The sequence below is a fragment of the Tachypleus tridentatus genome, chromosome 3, assembly GCF_004210375.1.
Source record: "Tachypleus tridentatus isolate NWPU-2018 chromosome 3, ASM421037v1, whole genome shotgun sequence".
In the NCBI taxonomy this organism is placed as follows: Eukaryota; Metazoa; Arthropoda; class Merostomata; order Xiphosura; family Limulidae; genus Tachypleus; species Tachypleus tridentatus.
This window is the reverse complement of record NC_134827.1, coordinates 100,615,980-100,643,285: the sequence shown is the minus strand read 5'-3', so window position 1 is coordinate 100,643,285 and position 27,306 is coordinate 100,615,980. Positions and strand designations below refer to the sequence as shown.

Here is a 27,306-nt window from a genome sequence, read left to right as displayed (position 1 = left end):
CTAACTAATATTCTTTTGAATCTCTATAGCAGTATCTGGAGACCTTCAGACCATTCAATGAATCTTTAAACCATCACCATTAATATTATAGTGTAATATTATAACAAAACTTAAATATGTTGTCACGAAATTACAGCAGAATCTCACAGTATTTATAAACAAAATTAGATTAAAAAAAAAAAAGGTAGGTGGTAAGTAAAATTTACAAACAGAGACTGGAAGGTAAAAACACCTTCAGGGATTTTGAGATGCACCTGGGGAAGACCTGACATTGTATTTTGAAAATTAATTTATGATGTATACCCAACGAGCTTCCTACAATACAAAGTTATAACTGAAATACTGAGATTTAAACCTTACTTTGATGCATTTGTTTTGGATGAAATAACTTTTTTAAAAAAATCTTAGCTTTAGCCCTAATTATTGACTTTTAGCCTTCTTATGAATTTTTATTCTGATGGTGGAAATACATTTCTGACCTGTGCAGAGACAACTTAACTAAAATAATTTTAAAACAGTGAATTCCTGATGTTGGCAATGTAATCTACTACTATTCAACTACCTACACATTACTTTTTATAATCTCCTTGTTACTAAAGTTAACATGACATCATCTGAAACCTAGGATTACTTTCCTCATCACAGTCTATTTGTCAGTTTTCCTCCTCCTATTTTTCCTCAAATAGATACACAGTAATTTAAAATTTATTTTAAAAAGCCTCAATTGTCACAATGTGTGTGAAGGGTAAACACATCTTTCTATTGTTGTTTAGTTATGGTATTGTTATTTTTAAACTATGAAAATGTAATATATTAACTTCACAAATTTCTCCTACATTTTTGTTTAATTTACTAAAGTAACTATCCTGCCAGTTAATCTTACTATAAAGCAACAGTGCTACCATTTAACACCAGTATCATACTTTTGCTGCCACTCAAAAGTAAGTTTATTGTCTTTCTTGAACACTAGATATGTAATTACTATATGCATAAATTTTTAGTGAGATATTATATATTTATATTAGTTTTACTACTTCAGATGATTTGTTATTTCATTAGTTCTTTCAATAAAGTAATGTAGTGTACACAACACTAGGCTTATTTATGGCAGAAGTATCAACACTGACTGACAGTTCAGCAGTTACGTAACACATGCATCATGGAAGTTGTGTCGTGTATTTAACTGCACTTATCAGTTATTTATGCATATTTATAAAAATATAAACTTATGAGAATACTGTACCGTCTTTTACATTAATATGAACAAACCTGAATTTCCTGACATAAGGCTATCATTAAATCCTGGTGGCAGAGTAAGGTCTGGTGGAGAGAGCTGCTCCATTTGTGGCTCAGGATCAATACTAGTTGTCAGCGATGTCTCTCTTAGATCAGTTTGTGGCAAAAGCGAGTCCAAGTAGATATTTTTACTCTCGGTTGTTATCTGTGATACAGATGAAATGTTAAACACCCCAGACATGGACGTGACTGGACCAAGCTCGAGGGAAGAGGAAACTGTCTGAGTTGGATATAAATGTGGCAGTGTCGACGATTCCGACTCTGTGCCCACCAACTCATTTAAAGAAAGGAAAGTTCCTGAAGAAATAAAACAAAATCTGTTATAACAGTACACAGTTTCTGTCTGTTCTGAAAATGCATGCACACTTCATTTCAATGTATATAAATGAGAATGTTGATAACAAACAATTTAAAATACACATTTCTCCCATAATTCTGGAAGCTTTTCTTAGACATTTAATCACAAGAGTTAATATAATTAAGGCACAAAACAAAGTGTATAATACTCTATGACTTTTTCATCATTTTAACACAAGTGTCATTTAACTGAAACTACAGTTTATAAACTAACATTCGAACACAAGAATAATAAGTCTGTAATAAGCCTAAGAATAGGCACTGAAACTTTAAAACCTTGATTTTATTAACTGTTAAGTTAGATTCTATAAACTGTGAAATTTCTGAAATAAAACTGTACAGATGAAAGGCATATGCTACATTATTTTAGTTGATGGAGTTAACTGTTATAATTACAATGTCTATCCTACCCTGTTACATACTATACAAATTTTAACCCTTTGCAGACTAGTGGAGTCAGTTGGTAATTCTAAATGCAGCTCACAACTCACTTTTAACTTTGCCATTTACCAAACTTTGATTTCTGTCATGTATCTAACCAATAAATACTGTTGTTTTGATACACTGATTCATAAGCTCTGTTTATTTCTCCAAATGAAGTTTCAGCATGTTCACTTAGCTTGAGAATTAGTTTTATGTTTCTACAATCTCTCTTTATGTGAATTTATTAATTGAACTCCCAGGTCTTAAAAATGGAAGAGCTTTGAATTGTTTGTTAGCTTTGGAAAATGATAAAACCTAAAGCTAATAACTATCAAAATAGAATGTCCTAAAAGCAAGTGTTGAGACTTTCACAAATTTTGTGCAATTTGGATTGAATATTTTTACAGTACTTTTAGCATTCCCACTGTCAAGGAACGTTTAATCAAGTGTAAGATATTTATATCAATGATGAGTAAGTCTAATTACATATAAAATAATATTTACATCTATAACGTGTTTGTCTTTTTGGACAACCAACAGTAAATTTTTATCACACTTGATTTACACTTCTGGGCATGTTCTAATAAATAGCGTGAACAATGACTTTATACTTGCTGTGATGTTTCAAGGACATTCTGTAGTGTAGGAAATATTTAAATAACTAAAGACCAAACATTTTTTTTCAGATTCCTCTTTACACAAAGCTGTGAGAGAAGAAACACAACCTGCAAGTCAGTGTTGTAACCAAGTCTTATACTACTGGATGACAACAATTTCATAAGAACAAATTAAAAAAACCTAGTGGTCTAAGAGCTAAACTAACACTGACCTGAACTAGATTGTGGAGAGAGAATAACATGTTTCTTCAGCACAGGTGGTGTTGTCTTGCTCACTGGTTGTGACAAGGTGAGACTATGACAATTAATCACTGGTTGCTGGTTTTGCAGAGACACCTGGTGTTGACCTGAATAAATTATTCAAACTGTAATTAAAAATAGTTTAACATTAAGAGAGAAGTGTTAAATGACTAACAGATTACAATAAAGTTTTCTTCCAAATAACTCATATGTTGTCATTACTGAACTTTATTAACTGTTGTCTTAAAGTAGAATATAAACACATATTCACTGCTTGGTTGAATGTGATAAAACAAAACCACTCCTATTACTGTAACCACACTGCAGACTTTTATGTCTTTAGTGGTTCAAGTTCTCTACAACACTGAGGGCTGTTCAAAAAATATGCGGACTGTTTGAATTGCGCGGCTCCAGTTAGTTCCAGGGGAATCCGCTTGGTGTCGCTAGGTTCACACAGATCAGCTGATTACGATGCCATTTCCCGATTGCAGATATCTTCATTTGTGTATTAGCTACGCAATTTTAAGTGAAGCGCGATTTTTTTCGTTTGGCGGATTTCAGAATGAATGACCTGAAGGAGCAACGACTTGCTCTGAAATTTTGTGTTAAACTTGGAAAATCTGCGACTGAAACTTTTGCTATGCTTAACACGGCTTACGGTGATGTTGCTATGAAGCTGCACGGCATGTTTCAAGTGGCATGAACGTTTTAAGGATGGTCGACAGTCCATTGAAGATGATGGCGTCCTGGGCGTCCTTCCACTTCGACTGGCGACCCACACGCCGACAAAATCAACACCCTGGTGCGGGCAAATCGGCGCCTGACTGTCAGGAGCTTGCTGAAGAGTGTGGGATATCAGTTGGATCTTGTTACGAGATTTTGACCGAAAAATTGAAGATGCACCGCGTTGCTGCAAAATTCAGTCCTCAGAACTCGAGAGTTTTTGGCCAAACACTCGATCACTGTTCTTCCCCACCCCCCTACTCACCTGACCCTGCTCCTTTTGATTTTTTCTTGTTCCCCATACTCAAAAGACCCTTGAAAGGAAGAAGATTTGAGACGATTCCCGAGATTAAGGCAAATGCGACGAAGGAGCTGGAGGACATTACAAAAGAAGCGTACCAGGACTGTTTCAACAAGTGGAAACACCGTTGGGATAAGTGTGTGCGTTGGGGAGGAAAGTACTTTGAAGGAGTCACAGACCTGTAACTTCTAAATAAAGTACATTTTGTTTTATGACGTCAGTCTGCATATTTTTTGAACAGCCCTCGTATATTTGTGCAAATGAACAGTTGTTAAAATTATTATGGATGTATAAATGATGAAACAAAAGATCTTTAATCAGACCATTTTATGTATTACAAGCCTTAGAATGACTAACAAAGAATTTCCACAGACTAACACTGCTAACAAGGATATTTACTAATGCATGCTTTTAGTAGTGTATTGGTCTACTGGTTTGGACGTACTTGGCTGCTCAGTCCACTAGTTGGTGTAAAAGTTCTGCAGCTAACTAACAGTCACTAATCAAGTTTATAAGCTTACTGGTGGATGTACTGGTTGGTTAATCAACTGATACATCTAAATGTTTTGCTGCTAACAGACAGTCACTAATCAAGTTTATAAGCTTACTGGTGGATGTACTGGTTGGTTAATCAACTGATACATGTAAAGGTTTTGCTGCTAACAGTCACTAATCAAGTTTATAAGCTTACTGGTTGGTTAATCTACTGATAGATGTAAAGGTTTTGCTGCTAACAAACACTATAAGCTACAAGCTTCCTATTTTCAAAAATTATTTCCCCATCATAAGAGAAAATTGTGATTAATTGCAAGAGGTTGTGTTCAAACAACTGAGCTGTACAAAGCTATTTCTTTTGTCAAACATTTAACTATCAGTGCTCACATCAAGTCCAATGAATGAAAGTGACAGCATGCACACACATACAAACAGAAAAACTGGTGTTTTTGAAAAGCTGTAATTTAATTCTAACCTGAACTAGTTGGTGGAGAAAGGATAACCTGCTTCTTTAGCACGGGTGGTGCTGTCTTCGTCGATGATTGTGACATAGTTAGGTTTTGAGAATTAATCACTGGTGGCTGGTTTTGTAATGACAACTGAGGTAGAGCTGCACAAGTTTATAAGAATAATTTGTTTAATAAATAAAAGCAGTTTTCTGCATCTAACACAAGTTCAACATTTCTAAGAACATAATTATGGATATGCAAGTTAAGAACAACATACATACAATACAAAGTTTATGCTGAAAACAAGTGTGTGTGCATAACATAATATTAAAGGCCACTATAACAACTTTGTTTTTTAACTTGACCTGTTAACTATTGTAATCAGCAAAATAAGGAATCAAAAGCAACAGATTAATAGAAATTTAAAAATTGTTTGGATATACATAAAGTAAAACTTTCTGATCAGTAATAAAAAAACAATATACAGTAATATATTAAAAGCAAGTATTTTTAAGGTTTCTCTTAAAACATTCTCAAAATAACAAGAGAAAGAAGCAAGCCTCACAATCTAAAAAAAATAAACTAAATCGTATTACAGTAATTTTTAAAGCCAGAACTAGATACCATTTAGAAGGTTCACACTAACTTCGACACATCTGGTTACATACCTTCCATTATGAGAAAAAAACATCACAAGATATCAGTGAAGCCCTTCCATTCTAGAAAAGGATAATTTGTTTTGTCTTACGAAAATTTCTATATTTATGTAGTTAAGCACTGTTTTTAGTTTATGGAAAGAGTAGCCAATGGTCAAAGGTCACATGAAATTACACAATTAATGGTTTAATCATTATAACTGTTCAATCTGTCATGCTTTCCACAGTTTTTAAACAAACAATAAACTCATTTAATTCAAAGTAAAAACAACAATACTTACTCTTGACTGGCCAGCTACTGTGAGGATATCTTTGCATATTCAATTTTAATTCAGGCAAGTTCTGTTCCTCATTTTATACAAAAATGGTTGAAAAAAATAATAAAGGAGGTGTTGTTCCTCTAAAACCAAATTCATTCCTCAGACATTTTTAACAGCAGTTTACCAAGCAAACAAGAAAGTCTTACTTACTATACTTTGTCAGTAAATGGTGCCATAAGAACTATGAAACTGTATACCTTCTTGTTTGAAAGTACTGTATGAGGAGTTGAGGCTGAGATCAAGTGAGGAGGACTGGCCACCTATGTCCTCATACTCCTGGTTAAACTCCAAGTCCACTGCTTCATCTGTTTGGAGAATGTCGTGCAGCTCTGGATGCAAGGAACGTAGATGCGGTGGTACCCCTTGATGATACATGTGTTGCTTCTCTTCAGAAAGCTGTCGTTGGTATGCTTGTTGAGAGATGCCTCGACCAGCAACTTGGTCCTGTTTATACATTTGTTGTGATGAAGACTTGTGTTCAGGATGGTGCTGTTGATACACCTGTTGGGCAATGGTCCTGTCTTCAGGCTGTCCTAGTTGGAGAGACTGGTACACCTGTTGGGAACTACCTCTATTGTCTTGTAACAATGGCTGCTGGGAGTTACAGCCATCATCAAACTGATGATATCCTTCCTGAATGTTATTTCTCACATTAAGCTGACTATGTTGAGAAGTAGTGGGAGGACCTTGAGATGGTTGTTTACTACGTTGCGTTTGCTACAGTACAGAAAAATACTGTTTTAATACAAGTTCAATAAAAACAAATGTTCATTTTTATCAACTGTCTAAAGTAAATTATTCCTCCTGGACTTTTTATTCAAAGCAAAAAGAGTTTAGATTTTTTTCCCTTTTATGGCAAACCTGTACCACAGATCTAATTTCGATATTCAAAAGCATTGTAATAAAGAGTTGAACCAATGAACATTGTAAATAAATGCTGAGTGTAACATTAAATATTTATATTTATAGCACTTTTTAAAAATATATTTCGACTGTTTTCTGCTCACTTCTTTCAAACCTTTTTATAGAAATACAATACATTAAAATATTTATCTTCTTCAGGCAAACCAAACAGCCAAACACATCTTAAAAAAATACATATATACGTGATCGAAATATTTTCATACCATAACCAGTTGCACGCACAGTTATGAGAGCTTGGTCATCACATGTTACACATAAAAGACAACAACTTGAATATGTCGAACATCCAAGCTGTATAATGCACCTGCTGTTTTATAAGGTAAGCTTTGGAAAGGATAAAAGTAGCACTTTTGTCTCTTCTATTTTGCAATTCTTCTTAAGAAAAACTTGGTTTCAAATGAGAATAAAGACACATAATACTGTTTACAACATTCAACATTTTCAACTTTCTTTATACTTATTAGAATCCATATTAAAAGCAGATAAAACACACATTACTTAGTTGTTTGTACAGAGGTAACTGATTTAACTGTTTTCTTTGTGCTGTATTCTATTTATAATACTTTACTAACATGTTAGAAACTAGTTTGTACTGACTTTGTAAGCATTTGATGCTTTTGACCTGAAAGGCTCTCATGGAATATTTACAGCTCAAAAACCTCATGATCAAGGCACAATCTTCTTTAATTGAGAATTACTGGCTAACCACAGTAAGAACAAATTGGTCAGCCACAGTGCTATGCCATGCACAACTGAATAGTGGGACTGAATGTCACTTTATAACATGCCAAGAACTATGTGTTGAGCATGTTCAGTGTTACATAAGAGGCTCGACCTCGGATCTTCTAAAACGTACCCAACAAACTCACTCAGCCACATCTTAGAGGGTAAATTAAATACAGAACCTAGTAGTGTTATGTTAAAGTAAACAGTTCACTTAACACGTGGTGATTGTTGTAAACATAGATGGGTTACATACAACAGAAAAACAAACAGTTTTGTGATTAACAATGAATCAATATACAATACACCCAAAACCACTTCTTACCACCCCTCCCATAATCTAATTTTCTTTATTTTAAGTACATCTTATACATAACAGATTATCAAAATATATACAAACATAATATCCAATAATGTCATACACGAGATGAAAGAGTTGTATGTCGAGAAAAAACTAAAAATGCTTTAAAATTTAAGTGATTGCACTGAAAAAAGTTTCCAAATGATTACCACATAAGATTAAGTCATTCTTAATAATGACATGCCTTAATATAGCCGAATATAAAACACGTTTCTCAACAAACTTTACAATATTCAAATATATGTGCAACCATACTCCTATCAACCGTTTACAAATCTTTTGCGCTCCTAAAATATTTTCTTACCTAGTAATAAATAAATGCCAAGATATATTCCTTTTAAACTGTTAGCTACTTAATTACAGAATTACGTAATTTATACTAAGCACCAACTCAATATTTACGTGGCCTTAACTGTCGCTATATAATAATAATAACTGCAAACTGGTATTATAATAGGAAACTTCACACACAATCAGCTGAACCAGATTACCTCATTTTGGTCCTTCTTCGGCTTCCGTCTGAACTCTGTGATTAAGTCAATAATATCATTAATTCATATCTATACACCACATTTTATTTATCATACATCAACTACCTGTAAACAAGATATGTAAATAATCTTCTCTTAAAATACATTATTAATTTTGAAATGAAGTTTTCTAAAACTATCACACCTAAAGTAGAATCAGTAACTATTCACAATATTTAAATAATCATATTATAAAAAATTAAATATGACTTTTAACATCAACTATTCAACTTAAAAAGACGTATTTGGTGGGTCGATTCCCAAACAATGCTTTCTTTCTGCTCATTCCTGTAAAGTGGTTAAGTATTGGTTCCTGTCTAAACACAAACTGAGTGAAGCCTACTTACTGCTGTAAAGTAGTTAAGAGTTAAGTTCCTATCTGAACACACACTCAGTAAAACCTACTTTACTACTGTAAAGTGGTTAACGTAGGTTCCTGTCTTAACATAACCTCAGTAAAGCTTACGTACTACTGTAAATTTGTGCAAGTTCTTGTCCGATCGTGAACTATTTTGTGCAAGAGGATCACAGCCCAGCCAACCATTACAACACACATCTTCCTGCCTGAACATCAATGAGTGTTAATTTGCCAATAAATTTTTTCATAAGTAAAAAGATCAAGCCCTTTATTTTACTATTTCTTTAACATGAATGTCAGAAACTGTGGCACTTCTCTACAGCCCACATAACCTATTGAACCTAGTCTCATCAACTGGTGTAGTGAATAACTACATTTTATATTAACCTGTATTAATAAAGATTCAAAAAACTTTCTATAAAGACACAAGAATGTTAAGGACCTTTCTAAATATATGGATTAATATTAGAACTGATCATGCCACAGATATAAAACGCACTACGTTTTTAATGGAAGTGTAATAAAACAACTACAGTTTTATGGTGACAATTAAATGGAATAATTTAAAGCTGTCATTATTATTTAGTGTAAAAGACACAGATTTCAAAAGTAGAATGGAGACCACTGTCCCTCCCCTGAAAGGTGGTGGCAAAGCCCAAATGTAAGTGAATCTTAAGCTTTTTTGGACAGTCTCTGGCACATCATTATTGTTAAAAAATAAAACTTGCTTCAAAATGAGTTTATTTGTCTTCATTTTATATTTCCTCCACAAATGCTATAGGAAATGATGACAGTGATACGTCTGCAAAAGCAAGTTTGTGTTCATGACAAAATTAACAACTGTACAAATCCAGCAGTTACTCTACAAAAAGTAACCAAGTCTAGATGCATATTTCATCAGCAAAGATCCAACGAGCTTTGAAAATTCTCTACTTTGGCTCTCTGTATCATCAGTAATACAATGGTGCTTGATTAGAGTTGTCTTCACAATAAAATGACTCATTCATTTCAACATTCTCTAAATTAATACAGTTGAAACAAGTAATAAACTCCTCCAACCCCTTACAGATGTCAAACCAATCTCCAAAGGATTTGTTTGAGCTTTATAGCCTACATGTAGATGTTACATACACATGTGGACACTCATTATAAGAGCTCATTTTATGCTATAAACTAGCATTGTTTATTTTGAAATTGGTACAAAGTTGTAATCACACAATATATGTAACTGCATGTGATATTTATGGCTGCTACACTGACTGTGAACGTCATAGTTGGAGACACAGTTTAAACTGTACTCAGATCTTAGTATTATATTTGAAAATTCACAATTAAAAGGTTTACATACATTTTAAAAACACATTATACTTTGTATTTATTCTCAACACTTATGATATTATTCACTGAACACAATTTTTGCCAAAGGGTTGCACGTCTCCCAAAAAAACTGTAATATGCCAAAAAGGCACCATTAATTCGTGTGAGATAAGTGGCAAAGGACAAGAAAAGAAAACCAGACATTAAGAATTAACTATATGTGACCTGAAAATATAGTAAAAACCAATCTTCAAAGTTCTTCTACGAAAAATTAAAAGTATTTTTTCTATTTCCTAATTTTAATTATTTGATTGCACTGTTGATAATGGTAGAGATATGCAAGAGGAAATGAAAAAAATACATAAGCATTTACCATAAATAACCTTTTGTTATTCATTTAGGAAATTCTGAAGATAATGCAAATGAAATACAGAAACTATAAGATAAAGAAAAGTATTTTATACTTCAAATGAAAACCACCTTGCAACTAAACTACTCTCAGTTTGAGTGCAAATAATTAACAAAAATAATACAAGAAAGACATAACTAGAAGCCCATTATTTGCGTACAAAATACTTGTGAATTTAATAAAACTTTAGAACGTTCCCTAAGGAATACTTAAGAGTTACTGAATGTTTTTACAGTTATATCCTTCCCCAGCCGAGATCATAGAAAATATATACAAAATGTATCACCCCATGCTGAAAAGGTTATCACTTTAAGATATATAACGCAATATAAAAATGTCCAGATAAACTTATTCATTCTTGGAATTCATTTCATTTAAAACTGGAAGAAGCAATTTTGGACACATTAAACTCCTGCAATTTGGTTTTCATTCTTTATAAATCTGTATAGTTAGATAAAAAAAAACTTTTAAAGATGAGATGTCCACAGTCTTTTCAAACCAACATGCTAAGGATAATAAAAGACTTGTCAGTGTCTTGTTCTTCATCGATGTAAAATAAAATGCATATATATATATATAAAGAAAAACTTCATTCTAACATTTCACACAAAATGTAAATAATGTATTTTTCTGGAACTTCTTGCCAATTAAAAGTTTTTGATGTTCAACCAAACTACAGAATTATTCAAAATTATAAGATAGTCCCTCAGCATTAACACATGTGCTCATAATGAACCCATTACTTCCTGTGGCTACTGTCAAAAGAACATTAAACATGCTATGTAGTTTTGAGTTCAGTAAAACTACATTCCCAGTTAAATAATTTTTGTGAGCTTTAAGTTTTTTTCTTTCTTTTTAAGATACAGCCACAGTAAATGAATCATTTTGACTCGTTTGAGTTTTAATACGTTAAGATAGATGTTTGTAGTTTGCTAGCAGATTCATGTGATACTGGTATTTTCTTGAGAGTTCGGGTAATTTCTAAAATGATATAAAAGTGACAGTCAGATTACAACAGTTAGTTGTTGGACTGATTACTGAATTGGGAAGGAAGTTTGTCTGTTATTTCAGTATTGTGAATTTTGAGTTTAGGTTCCAATGAAGTACTAGAGATTAGAGCTTAGTGGGTTAGCCAATTATCTATGAGCGCTGAGTAGTGTCACATAAAGTAATTAATTAAGAAAAACTGTTGTTTGCCACTGTCACTGAACTTGTTCACCACGTCTTTGTTAGGGCAAAGCTTCATTACTTATTTTACACTGCTGACTTCAAAAAAGGCAACTGGCTAGTAGCACCAAAAAACCTCAAACAATAAAAGAAACCATTAAACACTTATGTCAGAAGTGGGATTACTTTGATTTTTAAAAAAACAAAACAATACCAAACTTCAAGATAAAACAAAAAATTACTCAAAATGATGAGAGAATGAAAGATTCTAAAGAAAAAATCTGAATAACAAAATAGAAAGATTCCTGAAGACCACGAACACAACACAAGTTGACTCAACAAGCATGCACAGGTAGGGGTCAAAAGGAAAGTGTCACATCTTTAACAAAGTGCAGTTCAAAAAGCAATTAAACAACGTTATTATTAAGGTATATCAATACACTTAGTATCAGAACTTTATTTCATGATCAAAATTTTAAAGTAAGATTTAACTTCTTAATTTAAAAATGAAATATTTAACTTTTTTTCACTTCCATATTAGATGTCTTCCTGCTCCAATTCTCCCTTTATATCTTCTTCCTACTTGTGTGTTTTAGAATGTCCACTAATTATAAACATCAACTGCATATATGGTGAAATGCCACAAGTTCCTATCTTCATTTCTTATATGCACACACACGTAGAAGCTACTCTTAACTCCTGTTTTTGAAATTACTTACTCACACTTACTTGTCTATGATACATACTATTACACACACAAAAAACTATCATGTGAATTATATAACTGTCTTTCACGTGAGTTACTTTTTACAAAAGATGCAATCTTTCATCTGGTGGAGCGTGAAGTTAATGTAATGAAATAATTTGAGCCCATACCTAAGTTACTCAGAAAGCCAAATAAATTACAATAGTTTTGGAACACACTTCTTTACTGTTTGTGTTTAAAAATGCATAACTGATAGCTCAGCGAATTATCTTTCTGACAACTAATATAAAAAAAAATGCAGTATTAATAAAATACACTAAGAGTAGAATTCTTAAGTCCAACTACACTTACAAAAGGTGGTGATAAATCTCTGGTTTTTATGTATAGTATTTATCAATATGTTATTGGGGTAGGTAACAGAACTTAAAGGAAAAAAAAAAATTAAAAATTTCTCCATTGGTCATGGACCCAAGCTTCTCATGTCATGAAATTTGGTATTTCATTTAACTTGTGTTATGCTCTATACTACTACTGCTACACGTTACTTCACTAGAGATGGTATTAAAGTAACAAAATATAAAAGTTGAATGGAAATATTCTTTCAGTATTTATTTAAGAGGTTCTAGAGGTTATGTAAATTGAAGTACAAAAACTTAAGTAGTTCTAGAGGTTATGTAAATTGAAGTACAAAACCTGTAAGATAGCAAGAAGTATTTTTATTCTTAACGTGATCACGTTACATTCAGATTACTCAAAGAGACTGAGTAAGAGTGACTATGTAAGTTCCCAAACAAATCTTTGTTAAAAATACAATGTGTACAGTGGCTTTTATTGTTCACTAAACGCTCGCAAAGTCTCCTTACGATACAGGTAGTATATCTGGAATTAAAGTGAACTGTCCAATACAGGGTCAGTTCAACTGACCAGCCCCATACATAAAGGACTGAAACAGTAACTACAAGAGTGGAATCCTGAGTACCTGTATATCAAAACTTTAGGAAATTTAAAGTGACTAGTACAACAATATATGTGGAAGAAATAAGGTCAAAAACAAAATCTGTGCATTAAATAGAAAGCATGAAAATAATTTGGCTCATAATGTAAAAATAACTATTAAGAATTTCTTTAAATACATTAAGACAGGGGTAGGGTGATAAAGGAAGGATTTTATTTGAAAGTCATGACTGGGTTTTTAAATTCTACTTTCTCTAAAGTGTTTATTAATGTAGTACTCATCTTGAATAGTTGATAGATGAAAAGATGATGATCACGTTAATTCTGAGCTTGTCAAAAATAATTGGAAAGATGAAAGAACATTAAGTTTCCTGAAGCAGATGATGTCTCCCAAAGTGTTTTGAAAGATGTTAAGGATTGCATACACAAGTCCTTGAAATGTGTACAGGAGGCAGAGGATTGGAAGTTGGATAGTTTTACTAAAAATTGTGCCAGTAATTATAGATCTATTTGTCTCACATCACTTGTGGGAAATATTCTGGAAACTCTCATAAAAGATACTTTGCAAAGTAAATTCAGATATCAAATTTCAAGGCCTTCTAACAATAGTTTTAAGTACTTATACACATTTTAAAATTTTGATCTGTAAGTAAAAGATAACGTTTCCAGTGACTTAAGTAGTAATTTTATCACTTCATTTTTCACCGATGATTTAATCCAATACACACGGAGTAATTTTTAGACATATAACAATATTATGCAAATTATTGTTACTTGTATTCTCATGAACACCTACTTGTTTTCAATCATATCCACATGTGAACCCGAACTACATAAAGAACAGAAGCTTGGACAATGCCAGTTTTTGTATGCCATTTAACAGTTGATTATTCAGGTTTGGTAATAAGGTACATGAAGGCTTGAGAGAGAGAGTACAAACTGTATCCCAAAAATATGTAGCGGCTTAGATTTCAACCAGTCTGAGTAGAAGGTGATTTCCATGTTGATATTAAAAATAATTCTGTTCATTTTAAACTTTCATATTCCATTTCCATAACCATTGAAACTTTCTACATGAACATCAAGTTCTTACTGGACTCGATCGGACCAACACCGTATCCATCACCAAAAAATAAGAAATTCAAATTATTCTTTTTATTATTTCTAAAATAATTTCAGACCGTAACAGAAAATTTAGTGTTTATCGTACAAAGCTTAAAACTCAACCATTTTTATTTGATTATGTTCCTCTTTGATGAGTGTCTAAAAACACTATGATACAAAACTGTAAATTACATGGATAATGCATAGCTCAAATTACTGTTGAATGGTGTTATGCTAGAGTTACTTGTCAGCATACCTCATAGAAAAAACTATCGTCTTTCATTATTTAACCTAAGAAATCTAATTTCTACATTTATTACTTTTATAACAACTAGAAAAAATATATAAAAAACAAGACTGTATTTGCCTTTGTTTTTATTTTGGACTGTCAGTCCTCCAAGAAGTCTTAATCCCTCTTCATGTCCCTAGTAACTAAAATATTTATTTGAAATGTGCAAAAAGCAAGCAATGTTCTATAACCATTATAATTTAACTAGCTCCATAACTAATGCACATGAACCTTAAAATAACTTTCTTAGCTGTTCGGTAATGGGTAAGTTAGATTAAACAAATGTCATGCTACACAGATAAAGGGAGATTGAGAATTTATTTTTAACATTATCTTTCAAAGAAAAATAAACTATGTTTTGATACCAAGTTTATTCATTTACAATGATAATAAAGTACTTTAAATTTTGAATTGCAAAAAGTCATGACATGCACATATTATCTAACTATATCTTGAGTTAACAAGTGTAATATTTAATTGTTTTCATCTTTTTCATGCAGATTAACCCATTTTCACATCAACAACTTGTTTTCAAGCAAGAGCTATGTACATCAGCTGGCTCACATAGTTCCAGCTCCTCTATATATTGCTGGGAACTTTGTTAGCTGACCCAAAATATTAGAAAACAGGCCAGTATACTGTAATTTTGGAAAGATATGGACAAGCCAGTTTAAATTACTGCATACATAACTGTCTGGTGTGTCAATGAAAATAACTATAACACAAATATTGTGATGCATCTTACACACACCATGACCTTACCACTTAAGAAAGCAAGTCTATCCACATGGTATATTCTTCCTTCTACAACACTTCAACTGAAGTTTGTAAAACCAAATGATTTGGTTTCTATTTATGCACTTTGTGCACTAAACCCTTCCATCTGCCCAGCAATCAGATTTAAATCAGTCTTTGTATAAGAGTTAACAGCAGTCTGTGATCCCTTTGCCCAAAAACCAAAGATATCAAACAAATTTCAAAATCTGTTACTTTGGAAAATGGAAGCACATTTGTTGATAATACCAGAAATATGATGCATATATAGAAACTATATGTTTCCTTTCATTTCTTCAGTAAAATGTTTACTGTTTACTTCTTTTCCAATTTTTCCACAGTAAGAAATGGATATTTTATTCACACCAATAAAAGACAGAGGAGATTCATTTCACGTATATTTTGTAGGTCTAGTGTTGATGACCAATCCTCCAGACTGACATGATGTTATTTATTTTAACTGTAATAGAATTTTTACAGGTATAAACTATGGTGAAAAACACTGGTGTGTTATATTTCAAAGCAAATACTATTTTTGTATGTATAATTTTGATGAAACGTGTAACCAGAGTAGATTATACTTAACTGCACTGTTATCTTCCACGTATAAAGTTCTCAATAAAACATGTTATCAGGCTACACTGTATTTAACTGCAATGATATTTTGAACATGTACAAGTTATTTAATCAAACAGGTTATACCTAACAGACTTGAGGGTGTTATATGAGGTATCAAATGGAAAGTTAATTTTTATTCTGCACATAACAAAGTGGACTATTCATTCTCAAATATTTAAATATAATAACCAATATAAATACACAAGAAAACTTTGTTAACCCTCTTTTAAAAAATGAAGTCAGTCATGTATTGGAAGTTGAAATAACCAAATAAATTGTAATCGTTAAACCTGTTACTCTTTGTCATATTTCAGTCTAAGTTGTTTATGAAAGTGAATTCTAACAAGTATCTTTAAAATGTTATTACCAATGTATACTCCAATTTTGAAAATAGTTTGAGTAAAAATAATGTCTTTTGGCAATTCACTGATTTTTGAGCTGTGTCATTTCATTTTATGAAGAAGTTCATACAGCTATGGAAGAAAAACAAATGTTCAAATTAAACACTACTTACCAAAAAAAAAAAACAATATTCATATTTGCCATGTTTTGAGTGCAGTGTTAACTGAGGCAGACAGCCAAATATTTCAATGAGACAAAAATAATCACAAAATCAATATGTCACTGTTATTTTTTTATTTGTCATATTTTAAGGTAATATACAACACAAGAATACAGTTGCTGAACATTAACAAGAACAATCATGAACAGTGAAAATGACAAACAGAAACGATGCAGATGACTGACAATCTACTCCTATTTACAGCTATCAATGGAAAGAAATTAGTGTTAAGTGACATCACGGAACACTTATTGCTAATGAAGAATGACCTAACAACAAAACAGGTAACACTAGTTGTGCCTTTTATTTTCCACCACACGCAATCAGAAGCACGTGTGACACGTTTGTCTGTAAACAGCATTAAGATGACTGAATACATCCAGTCATTTTCATTCAACATGATAGATACAAAAAGGACATTGTAAAACCTGTTTCAGCAGGATAACAAGTGTATACAAATATTCTGCAAGATCCAGCACTATGGAACACTGACACTAACTCAATATTATTTTTTTCTTTTAAAGAAATATTTTGAGACAGCCCATGAGTGCAATTGTGCCAAGGTCAGCCAGCAACAACTTTATGGGATAAATATTTAGTTTCTTCAGAGTGGAATGCAACACTAGGATATGGAAAGCTATTTAACTTTAATTACACAAAGGAGAATCTGCTGAAAATTATACTTTTTTTTTTATTATTGATCCAATTGTGAAAACTGCTTCACAGAAATATCATGATTAGACTTAACGCACATTTTCATCGACACATGTTTAAATCACACAATGTTCATGTAATATTTATCGGGGTGGGAACAAAATTCACTTTTGTTGTATAAACTTAAAATTACATTTAACTGAAATGGTTAAAAAAAATGCACAAGCAGATAAAATACTAGCCCTAAGCATGCATAAAAATGAGGGATCACTCAAGTTTTATAAGAAAACTGCATTTGTTTATACTGTTTAAAGACAATAAATTTGACAAAGTGAATTTAAAAATCATATTCAAACATGCTAAAAAGTTAAGATTATCAGTAATTATCAGCATGACTAGAAAAGGCTTAAACTTTTTATTCAGACAACTGTTCTGAAGGATAACCGTAACAGGTAAGCAGTTATAGATGTGTAAGCTATGTACAACAGGATTACCTTTCTCTGCTTTATAAAAATTATTATCAGAGGAGTGAAAACAATATTGAAATAATATCTACTAAACATCAACTGAAAAGAAGAGAAGTAAACAGATGAGCTCCATTTGTTTTTCCTGTTGAAATAAATCCCCTCATGCAAACTTGAACACTTAAGTTATTTATAAAATGATTTAATTACCAGAAGCAGTCAGCAAACACTCTTAATGCATGTACTTCATACACCTAACCTTCAGTGCTACCATGGATACCACAAGATAATTCTTCCTTGAAAAACACTGTATAACATGAGCACACATTACTATTATCACAACACGCATACCACTAACAGAAGTACCATTTTTAGAAACCATATTAAAATAAAATATTAACCTCAAGAGAATTAAGTTAAATGCAAAACATTTTTTAAAAACTTAACCAACCTGAACTAATGCTAAGACTATTTTAAATGCACCACTTCAACATTCCAGTCACAATGATTCTTTCTACAGTAAAAAAAAAAACACCACAAAGCAGTAATCTATCCTATATTTCTTTATAAAAGATTAGTGCTTATAGCCACATACAAAATAAAATTTACAGCAAGTGCACTTGTTTTATGGGTCAAAGAAAAACTTTTAGTAAGGGAAGTTATAAACTGAAACAAAGAATGAAAATAATATCTACCCCCCCACACACACACCTATAATGTACACTTACATTGTATAATTTACATTTTAAAAAACACATAACCATGTATTTTAAAGGCTTTATCACATCAGTATTGCTGGGTATAATTGGACTGTCAATACTAAACTGTTCTCCTTTCTCAAAGACCACCACATTATCAAGTATAGTTGTAATTCATAATAGGGACTGTTATGACACAAAATGGCAGCCATAAAATATGTTTAAAAATGTCTGAATGTTAACAGCTTTTACAGACTACTGGTTGAAAAGAAATAAAACTTGTACTTATAAAGCTGTTTAAATTGCTATATATATGTTTATGAAATAAATCACAATTTTAATATTTAAACATATTTTCATCTGAATATGAAAGTGACTTTTTCAGGTATTCATACAGTAAAAATAACTAACATCTCTCTAATCCTTTTAAGAACTCCTATATCCTATCCCTTATTATACATTACATATGGATAATGCAATACATTAGGCATAGAATTAGATCTGAAGGTACATTGGTAGACCTCCTGATGTGTAAAATCAAACTGGGTTATGCATGTCTCGCTTGTTTTTACTGGTGTACAAAAACAAAAAGGAACAAGTGTCATACATTTTTCTTTTTTTCATTTTACGAAGTTGGGATCAACGTGTGTGCGTGTAACCAAGCTAACTACAGTAACTACAGTTTTAATGCAATAATTTGTACTGAAACAAGAAAATCAAAACTACAAAATCCAAGTTATTTAACAGTTAAACATTATATCCTTATTTCTTCACAAATCACTAATTATGTTAATCTGAACCAAAGAAGGAATAAAAATTTTAGAAATCTATATAACTCAATTCTTGTGATTTTAGCTTCGTGTTAAATTGTATCATTAATTCATAAAGACATTTTCTATAAACTAAAAAGTACTTGTCATTTTCAAATAGTTACAAGTCCTTACTGTTATTGCAACTCTCAAATCAACAGGAAGAAAAGTTATGCCGAGAGTGGCCATCATGTGAAAGAATAAACTTAAACTTAATAAATATCTGTTCCTTATCTATGAAATACCGAATAAATTTTATACACGAAAAATAAAGACAACAAGGAATTATCTATTAATTCCTTTAGAAATACCAACTACAGCAAAGAAATTTTACAGCCTATAAAAACATCTAACTGAAAGCAACAATTATTTTAACCACCAAACACAAAATTTGGTGAAAAGTAAAAAAAAATCTACACAAGTACACACACACACACACAGCTACTGCCCTAAGATACTTTCTGTAACACAGCCTCTACTGACCATATAATTTTTACTTACAAATTATTTTTTTTCTGTTATGATAATATCAAACACATGAGAGAAAATATCTAGGATCCAGAATATCATCACACTGACTATGATATGAATTTAGAAACATTTTAAGAGTTCAAGCTTGTAATCAACAAATGTCAGCTGAAGTCTACAAGTATCAAGGATGTCAAATTCCCTTTTCTTTTTTAATATCACAATATATAAGAGAACAGTCCTTCTACATAATTCTGATTGTCAGTTTTCTTAAGTCATAAATATCTGACAGAACAAGGAGATGTTTTAATGAGTAAATATCACAGAGAAACCTGATGAATGTGAAAGTAGAAGGATAAGTGGAAACAAAACATTAAAAGAAGGTACAAGATAATTTTGTTTAAGACATGAAATGATGTGTTTTGTACCTTTCAGTAACACAGACGAGGTTCTTTGTCACAGATTCAAGCTGCCAGAAAAAAAAACTGTAAACATTTACAAGTATCCAATTACTAAATGAGGGTTTGCTTAGCTTTATTAAATATCTTGTCTGAAAAACTGTCATTTACAAATACATAAACACTGATATAACTTCCTCCTACCTAATCTTCTTACTAGAAAAATTTTAAATTACAAACATTCTAAAAATATTAAAACTGACTGACCTCAGAACACTGCACTCTTTGACTTCTGACATTATCAGTTTTTTGCAAATATGAAAGCCAAGGGAAAATTGGCTTAAGAAATACAGTAACTTATTTACACACAGTGATGAAGAAATGTTTTTAACACTGACACAAGGAGCATATGGAATAACTTATTTGAAATGTTTTGCATTTTAACTTTATACAAGACGGTGCTGGAAATGGATTTAGTTACATGTAAAATTTGTTTATAAATGTAAAAAATAGCAGCACCAATCTTAAAGAAAAAACACAGGTATATCAGTGAGATATTTTTCTATGAAGATAAACATGATGAATTAAATTCTAATGATGGAAATCTATAGTCCAAAAACATTGTTTCTTTTACCAAGTAGTGTGACAAATACCCAGGTGTTTAAAAACATTGTTTGTTTGTTTTACCAAGTAGTGTGACAGAAATACCCAGGTGTTTAAAAAAAACCATATTTCATGTTTAAGACAATTATACAGTATCTTGTTCAATTTTCATTAAAAAATTAAAAGATTGTGAAAATGCCATTATTACGGTTTGTATGACCTTGGGCACCATATGCAAGTTTGCACACTTCTCCAACTGTCGAGAGAGAGAGAGAAAAAGATAGATAGAAATGAATACAGTAGCATTTTAGCTGCTCTTGGTGTAGCTCCTATCTTGTTCCAGCTTACCCTCAGTCTTCGAGACTCCAGAATATGGGGCGGGACAAGCATATTTTGTTGGCAGGGATGCAGACTGTTTGTATGATTTGCAGCTGCTAGATATAAAATGGTCTAACCTGACTCAGAGTCACTGGTGTCAGATGAGCTACTGGTACTGGTACTGCTACTGCTATCACTGTCACTTGAACTACTACTGCTAGCACTTAATCTGCTTGGACCACCAACATCACCATGGGAGTTTTCGATCTCTGTGGAGAGAAAGACGGTGAAAAATACATTATAAAGTAAAAGAAAAGTAACCCTAAAACTCAGATTTTCTCTGAATTTTTCGAAACATGAGCAGCACAGAAATACAAAGTATAATATCTCGTGTATTAAAATTGTTACAAGCAAAAACAAACAATGCGAGTAAAAATTTCTCATTTATGTTTAAGGTAAGAAATGTAATAAATTTATTATCCCCTCCACATTTCTTTTTGTGACAGATGTCAAGCATTTAATTTGACAATCAAATGTTATTGCTCATTACTTTCAAAAGCTTAACAAACACATTTTCTGAAGAAGTAAATGGATAATTTCTGGAGAGTATTTTGGTCACCTAACAATTTTCTGTATAAAAACAAAATTATTCTGGAACTCCTTTTCATACTCCATAGATCAGGGGTTCCCAACCGGTGGGAAGCCTTGGCAGGGGGGGGTCGCGTAGCCTTGTTAGAAGTAGCTTGGGATAACATTAATTTTATTTCATCAATTACATTTTCAAGTCGCGAGTGCCAAAAGGTTGGGAACCCCTGCCATAGATTATACACACACACACAGACACACTAACAAGAACTGCATAATGTTTCTTCCATCAGATGTGAAATACAATAAATTCAAAGCATACTTTGAATACAAAAGCAAATGAATCACATCAGATAAGATTTAAAAGTGCAGAATTCTTTTGGTTTTGTTATAAACATAATAAAATTACAATATTGGAAACTAAATGTTAGAAAAGCAAACACATAAAATACTTGTGTAAGACCTGTATGAACAATTTTTAAATATATTACAAAGCAAAAAGTAAAATCATCTCTAGATGAAACACATTAAAGGTTCTCTCAGAAATACGTTTTTGAATTGTGGAAGGTTATAACTACAGAACTTAAAAGGTTAGTGTATTTCGATGAATAAAAAGTTCCACATATAACATAATAAAACTTATATTAATTCAGAATCATCACAAATACAAAGGAATTTTCCTTTCGTCATTTGTGGTTGTCTTAAGTTCTCAAACTATTACAGTACACAAGCAAAGAGATATCCAAATAAATACAAGTCAACAGAATGAAATTCACAAGTCTCTAAATAATTTACAAATTGCAAGTTTGGGTGTACTTTAAAACAGGATAGTGCCAACCAAGTTTACCCTAACAAGATACTGCAGAGTAAGTTTATTATTAGAGTACACAACTTCCTTCTTTCTCATAAATACTATGGTCAAAACAAGTGTGCATTCTACTGTTTCAGCCCCTTACCTTTCTTGGCTGGCTTTTTAGAAGGACATAGTTGACCACTGACATCCTGCAACCTTTTTTCAAGTTCTTGCTTCTTTTCTTTAACTTGTTCTTCTTTAGACTTGCCTGCTGATTTGTTCTTGGTGGCTATACACACAGACAGGCAATGGTGACTCATTAGCACCAGTATGAGAAACTATCTCACTATTTCCTGTTTTCTTCATTTTTTTTTTTTCTAATTTGCAACAATTTTTAAGCCAAACAGTATAAGCAAGAATTCAGATCTCCAGCACTCTTTTCTCCCAAAACAAACCAATAAAACAAAAACATTAAATATTTATTTGAAACTAAAATATAAAAAAATAGCTCATGCATGTACACAGAGGTATGCAAAGATGCATTTGGAATTAATTAAAACTTTAAAAATACTAATACTTCCTACAAAAAATAACATGTATACAGCACAAAGACAAGATTAAAAATACAGAAATAAAGGTCACACACAAAAGGATAAACAAAAATAGTGAAAGATGAAAAATGGGAGGAAATTGTGCTGAAAGATGAAATAAACTTGACAAGACCAGCCAAGAAAACCTTTGTTAAAGGGCAAACAATAAGCCTGCATGTTGTAACATGAATGACATTGCTTAAGCAGCAGAAGGGTGTAGATATATACAAAATGACGTTCATGTGGAATTATGCAATCAGAAAAACCAATTTATGACATTTAACTTTAATAATAATAAAAAGTGTTCATATACAATAAAAAGTATATGCAACTTTTATCACAAATATATTTTGTAATCTATGTTAACAGCATTTATTTTTTTAGTGTTAGATAAATATATATAAAACTAAATGTAAATAGACTACATCAAAATATAAACTTTTCTTACAGTATGGTTTCCTAGGTTTCTTCCTTAAACATGAAGCAACATATGCTTCCAACTCCCGTAAGGTGGAGGGCTTTAAAGTCTCAAAGTCAATTTCTATTTCATCTGGATTAGAGTCTCTAAGTGAAGGTTCTCTCGACTGGATGATATGAACAACCCGACCTAATTTGTCACCTGTTGGGAGATAGAACACACTCGTATCCTCCACAAGATATCAATATGACACACTAAATACAAAAAACACAATGCTCAAATGTAAGAAGTCTCAATGACAAGCTATAAAAACTGACCATACAACCTTCAGGTGTTAAGTTTCTAAGGTCTAAAAATTAATACATCACAGACATGTATGTGACAGAGAACACAATTAACACAATAATAAATGTTCCAGAACACACACACAAAAACTTTAAATGGTGTACAAATACAATTATAACAACTTTGTGTTACAGAAAAAAACAGTTGTATAAATACACTTGTAATTAAATAATGTGTAATGCAAAACATTACAAACAGCACACGTAATACAATTAAATCTGGAACTGATAAAACTTTCTTTTGTGATTTCTTTATGCAAAAATAGCTCATTTGGGTTGAGAAAATATTTTACATAGAAGAGCGAACAACGTTTCGACCTTCTTCGGTCATCGACATCATTGTTTTTCTTTGTTAATAATAAAAAATATAATATGTTGACATTAGAGTTTTAAGCAATTGGTGGAATTTATTAACTGACTGACCATTAAGTTCATTTATGGATTACTTTCAACTAATTCAGCATTTAAGAAATGTTTCACATATGCACCATAATGTAAAACCTACATCAAGCTAAAAACAGTATTAACTTTGTTCCATGTGTTTCTCTGTAGAAATTTTAAAAGGACTTTTAAATTTAAGTTTTTTTGTGTTTTTTTAAATAACTACATTTAAATTTCATGTGATAAAACTTATTCTTGTCAAAGTGTGACACACATATAATTCAATTGAAAAAACATTCATTCTGATCCTATAAAAGTTAAACTTCGACTACTCAGCAAGAAAACTCTGATGATACTTGGAAAAGGTCACTTTTATTTAGTGTATATTATATTTTAATAAATAATAAAATCAGGTAATATACAAAAACATTTAACTGGATCAGACTTTTCAGAACATATTTTCTAATTCTATTGTTGATATGTTTAACATGTTGACTAGTATGAATTACAAGTCTTTAAATGAAATGATAGCTCAGTGAATACATAACTCTCTCTATGCATACTAGTCTCTTTGAATAACATTGCAACCATAAGAATCATTTTCAATTATTGGAATAATCAACTGAAGTCACAAAAACACAACTAACTAAAACCAATTAATAAGCATTTCTGTATGAACCATAATCATAACTGTAATTAACCAGTTACTGGAATAATAATAAAAATAGTAGTAACTGGTTAATCACAGTTATTGAAATAATAATAAAAGTAGCAGTAATTAGTTAATCAGAGTTATGATAATGGTCCATACAGAAATGCTTATATCAATTTCAAAGATTTTCTGAGTACTCTCTGAATGTTTTTCAAGCACATTTTGGAAGCTAAGATCTTTCTTAAATTCAGATTATACCAAACTTCATAAAATTTTCACTTATTTATTCAACATATGAATGTAGACTAAAAAAAAAGAACACAACCACTGCTGGCTTAAAGATGTTGACATTTATTAAAAAATAAAAATGTGCCCACAGTCCTGAAATGATTGCTGAAAAACAGTGAAAAGGCACACGGACACTCACTCTCTAACAGCTACAAGATGAACAGTTGACATTCTAGACAGATAATGCCCACTTGTAACCACAAATTAGTACTTGCAGTTAAGCATATGGTAATTCCTGTATCCCTGCAGGAAGTTTGTTTAGCAGTGCAAGTTATATTTTGAATATTGGAGGAGTCTCAATGGATCCAGAAAACTGACATGTTTGTCCTCAGTTGCAACAGTTAAAACTGAGAACTAGCCATTAAAACGTTTTAATAGGCTGATTTTAAATTACTTTCTTAACCATATTTAAGCCTTATAACACTTTTCTACTTTATAATGTATAATGTGTTAAGTTTGAGTATCTCTAATGTTAAATAAAACAATAAAATGTTCTTTTGTATATGCATTATATTTTTAACACTTGATATAACACTCAATCCTCAACAATGCCATAAACATGTAACACTAAGTGTGGAATAAAATCTGGAAAAGTGTACACCCACATAAAATCTAGAAAAGTGTACACCCTGCATGGTACTGTTACAAAAGGCTACAGATAAATTAATACTGTTCCTAAATTTTTAAAAATGCAGATGTCTTGCATGTATGACATTTTCACACACAAAGTTTAGTATTAAAAAGTAACTAAATATACTTGCTTGAAGTCTACAGACAAGGTTACTTCTGTCATTTGGTAAAAACTTTGAGACACAAGTTACGATTTCAATTTTTTATATTCTAAATATATTTCAATAATTTTAACCCAGAATCAATATTCTGCCATTTCTTCAAACTTCCTCGGTGTAATTCATGAAGAAAAAATTGTTTTCAATTATAAACAGCTACTGATAGCTGTACCTGTAAACAAAACTTTTTTAAAAGAATTTTTCTGCCCATCCTAAAGAAATCCTTTATTTTTGCCTACTATCTCTTAAGAATGTATTCAGTTTTCAGATGCTTCCCCTAGTTTATGCACAGGCCATAGATCTTGGTTAAAATCTTATGATACTACTTCAAGTGACTGATCGTGCACTAATGAACAAAAAGAGTTTTAAAGAAAGTTTAAATAGGACTAGATACTAAAAAATACAGCACTAATTATATCATCACTTAATACTAAAATATACTGACTTATAGTTCCTACCCTTTCAGGTTCTTTCATTTGTAGAAATATTATTAAAAGCTGCAGAAATCTTCAAATAAGAAGTCAGATAACTCGAGATAAGGTAAGTTTATACATTTTAAAAATAACAACTGCAAATGTAATCCAGTAACAGAGTTATACTGTTTTATATTTATATGGTGTTTTTACTTTTTGAAAAGTATAAGTGGTTTTAATGAGTTGTAAAGTCTGTAAAAAAATCATGGTTGCTGAACAAAACATTCTGCTGAATGAAATATTTATGTTATTCAAACACATATAATCATGATTACTGTTTAAACAAAAACAGCAATAAACCTTACTGGTAAATGGTGACAGTAACAATTTAATAACTAGTTTCCATCAATTTATTTACAACAGATCAGTGCATTACTATCTACGTATTTCAAAACAAAACATAAGGAAAACCATGCAGTAGTGATGTTTAGTTGATGTCAGTGACTCATTCAGAGTGTAATTTGCACGTAACTATGAAACAAAATTTTGCATTAATAAAATACTATCCAGGTAACTTTGAAGATATGTAGGCACTTTTTTCTTCTTGTGCAAACATGCCAATAGCAAGCAAATGTACTAACAATCTTGCTCTAGTTGTGAAGACAGAATCAGTGTGTGTGACCAAAGCTCCGACTAGTCCCAGTACTAGGTAGTTTTCATATTACAATTAAATATACTTTTTGTATTAAATTTCAGATTTCATTTGGATAACCTGTTAAAATCTCCTAAATGAATATCAAAAGGTTTTAAATAAAACTTTGTATTTTGTTATTTTCTCTACAGTAATTTACCCAACCCTGTAACCATCATAAAAGAAAAATGACTCTCATTTTTGTTTCCTTCTTTCTAGAACAACTACAGATTATAATAAATTAGTTACTTATTACAAATAGCTTAAAGTTCATAAAA

The 27,306-nt window shown here is 31.5% G+C and overlaps 1 protein-coding gene across 1 annotated transcript in view; it reads right to left on the bottom strand.

Moving 5' to 3' along the window:
* Positions 1-27,306, bottom strand: part of LOC143245927 (homeotic protein female sterile-like) — an 89,563-nt gene that overhangs the window by 21,923 nt on the left and 40,334 nt on the right. The window contains exons 15-22 of the mRNA XM_076492181.1: positions 23,502-23,672; positions 22,627-22,752; positions 21,223-21,354; positions 8,377-8,411; positions 6,075-6,594; positions 4,928-5,062; positions 2,906-3,040; positions 1,270-1,593 (exon numbers count right to left, since the gene is read on the bottom strand). Coding sequence (XP_076348296.1) covers positions 1,270-1,593; positions 2,906-3,040; positions 4,928-5,062; positions 6,075-6,594; positions 8,377-8,411; positions 21,223-21,354; positions 22,627-22,752; positions 23,502-23,672 — 1,578 coding nt within the window. The remainder of the gene's footprint in view (positions 1-1,269; positions 1,594-2,905; positions 3,041-4,927; positions 5,063-6,074; positions 6,595-8,376; positions 8,412-21,222; positions 21,355-22,626; positions 22,753-23,501; positions 23,673-27,306) is intronic.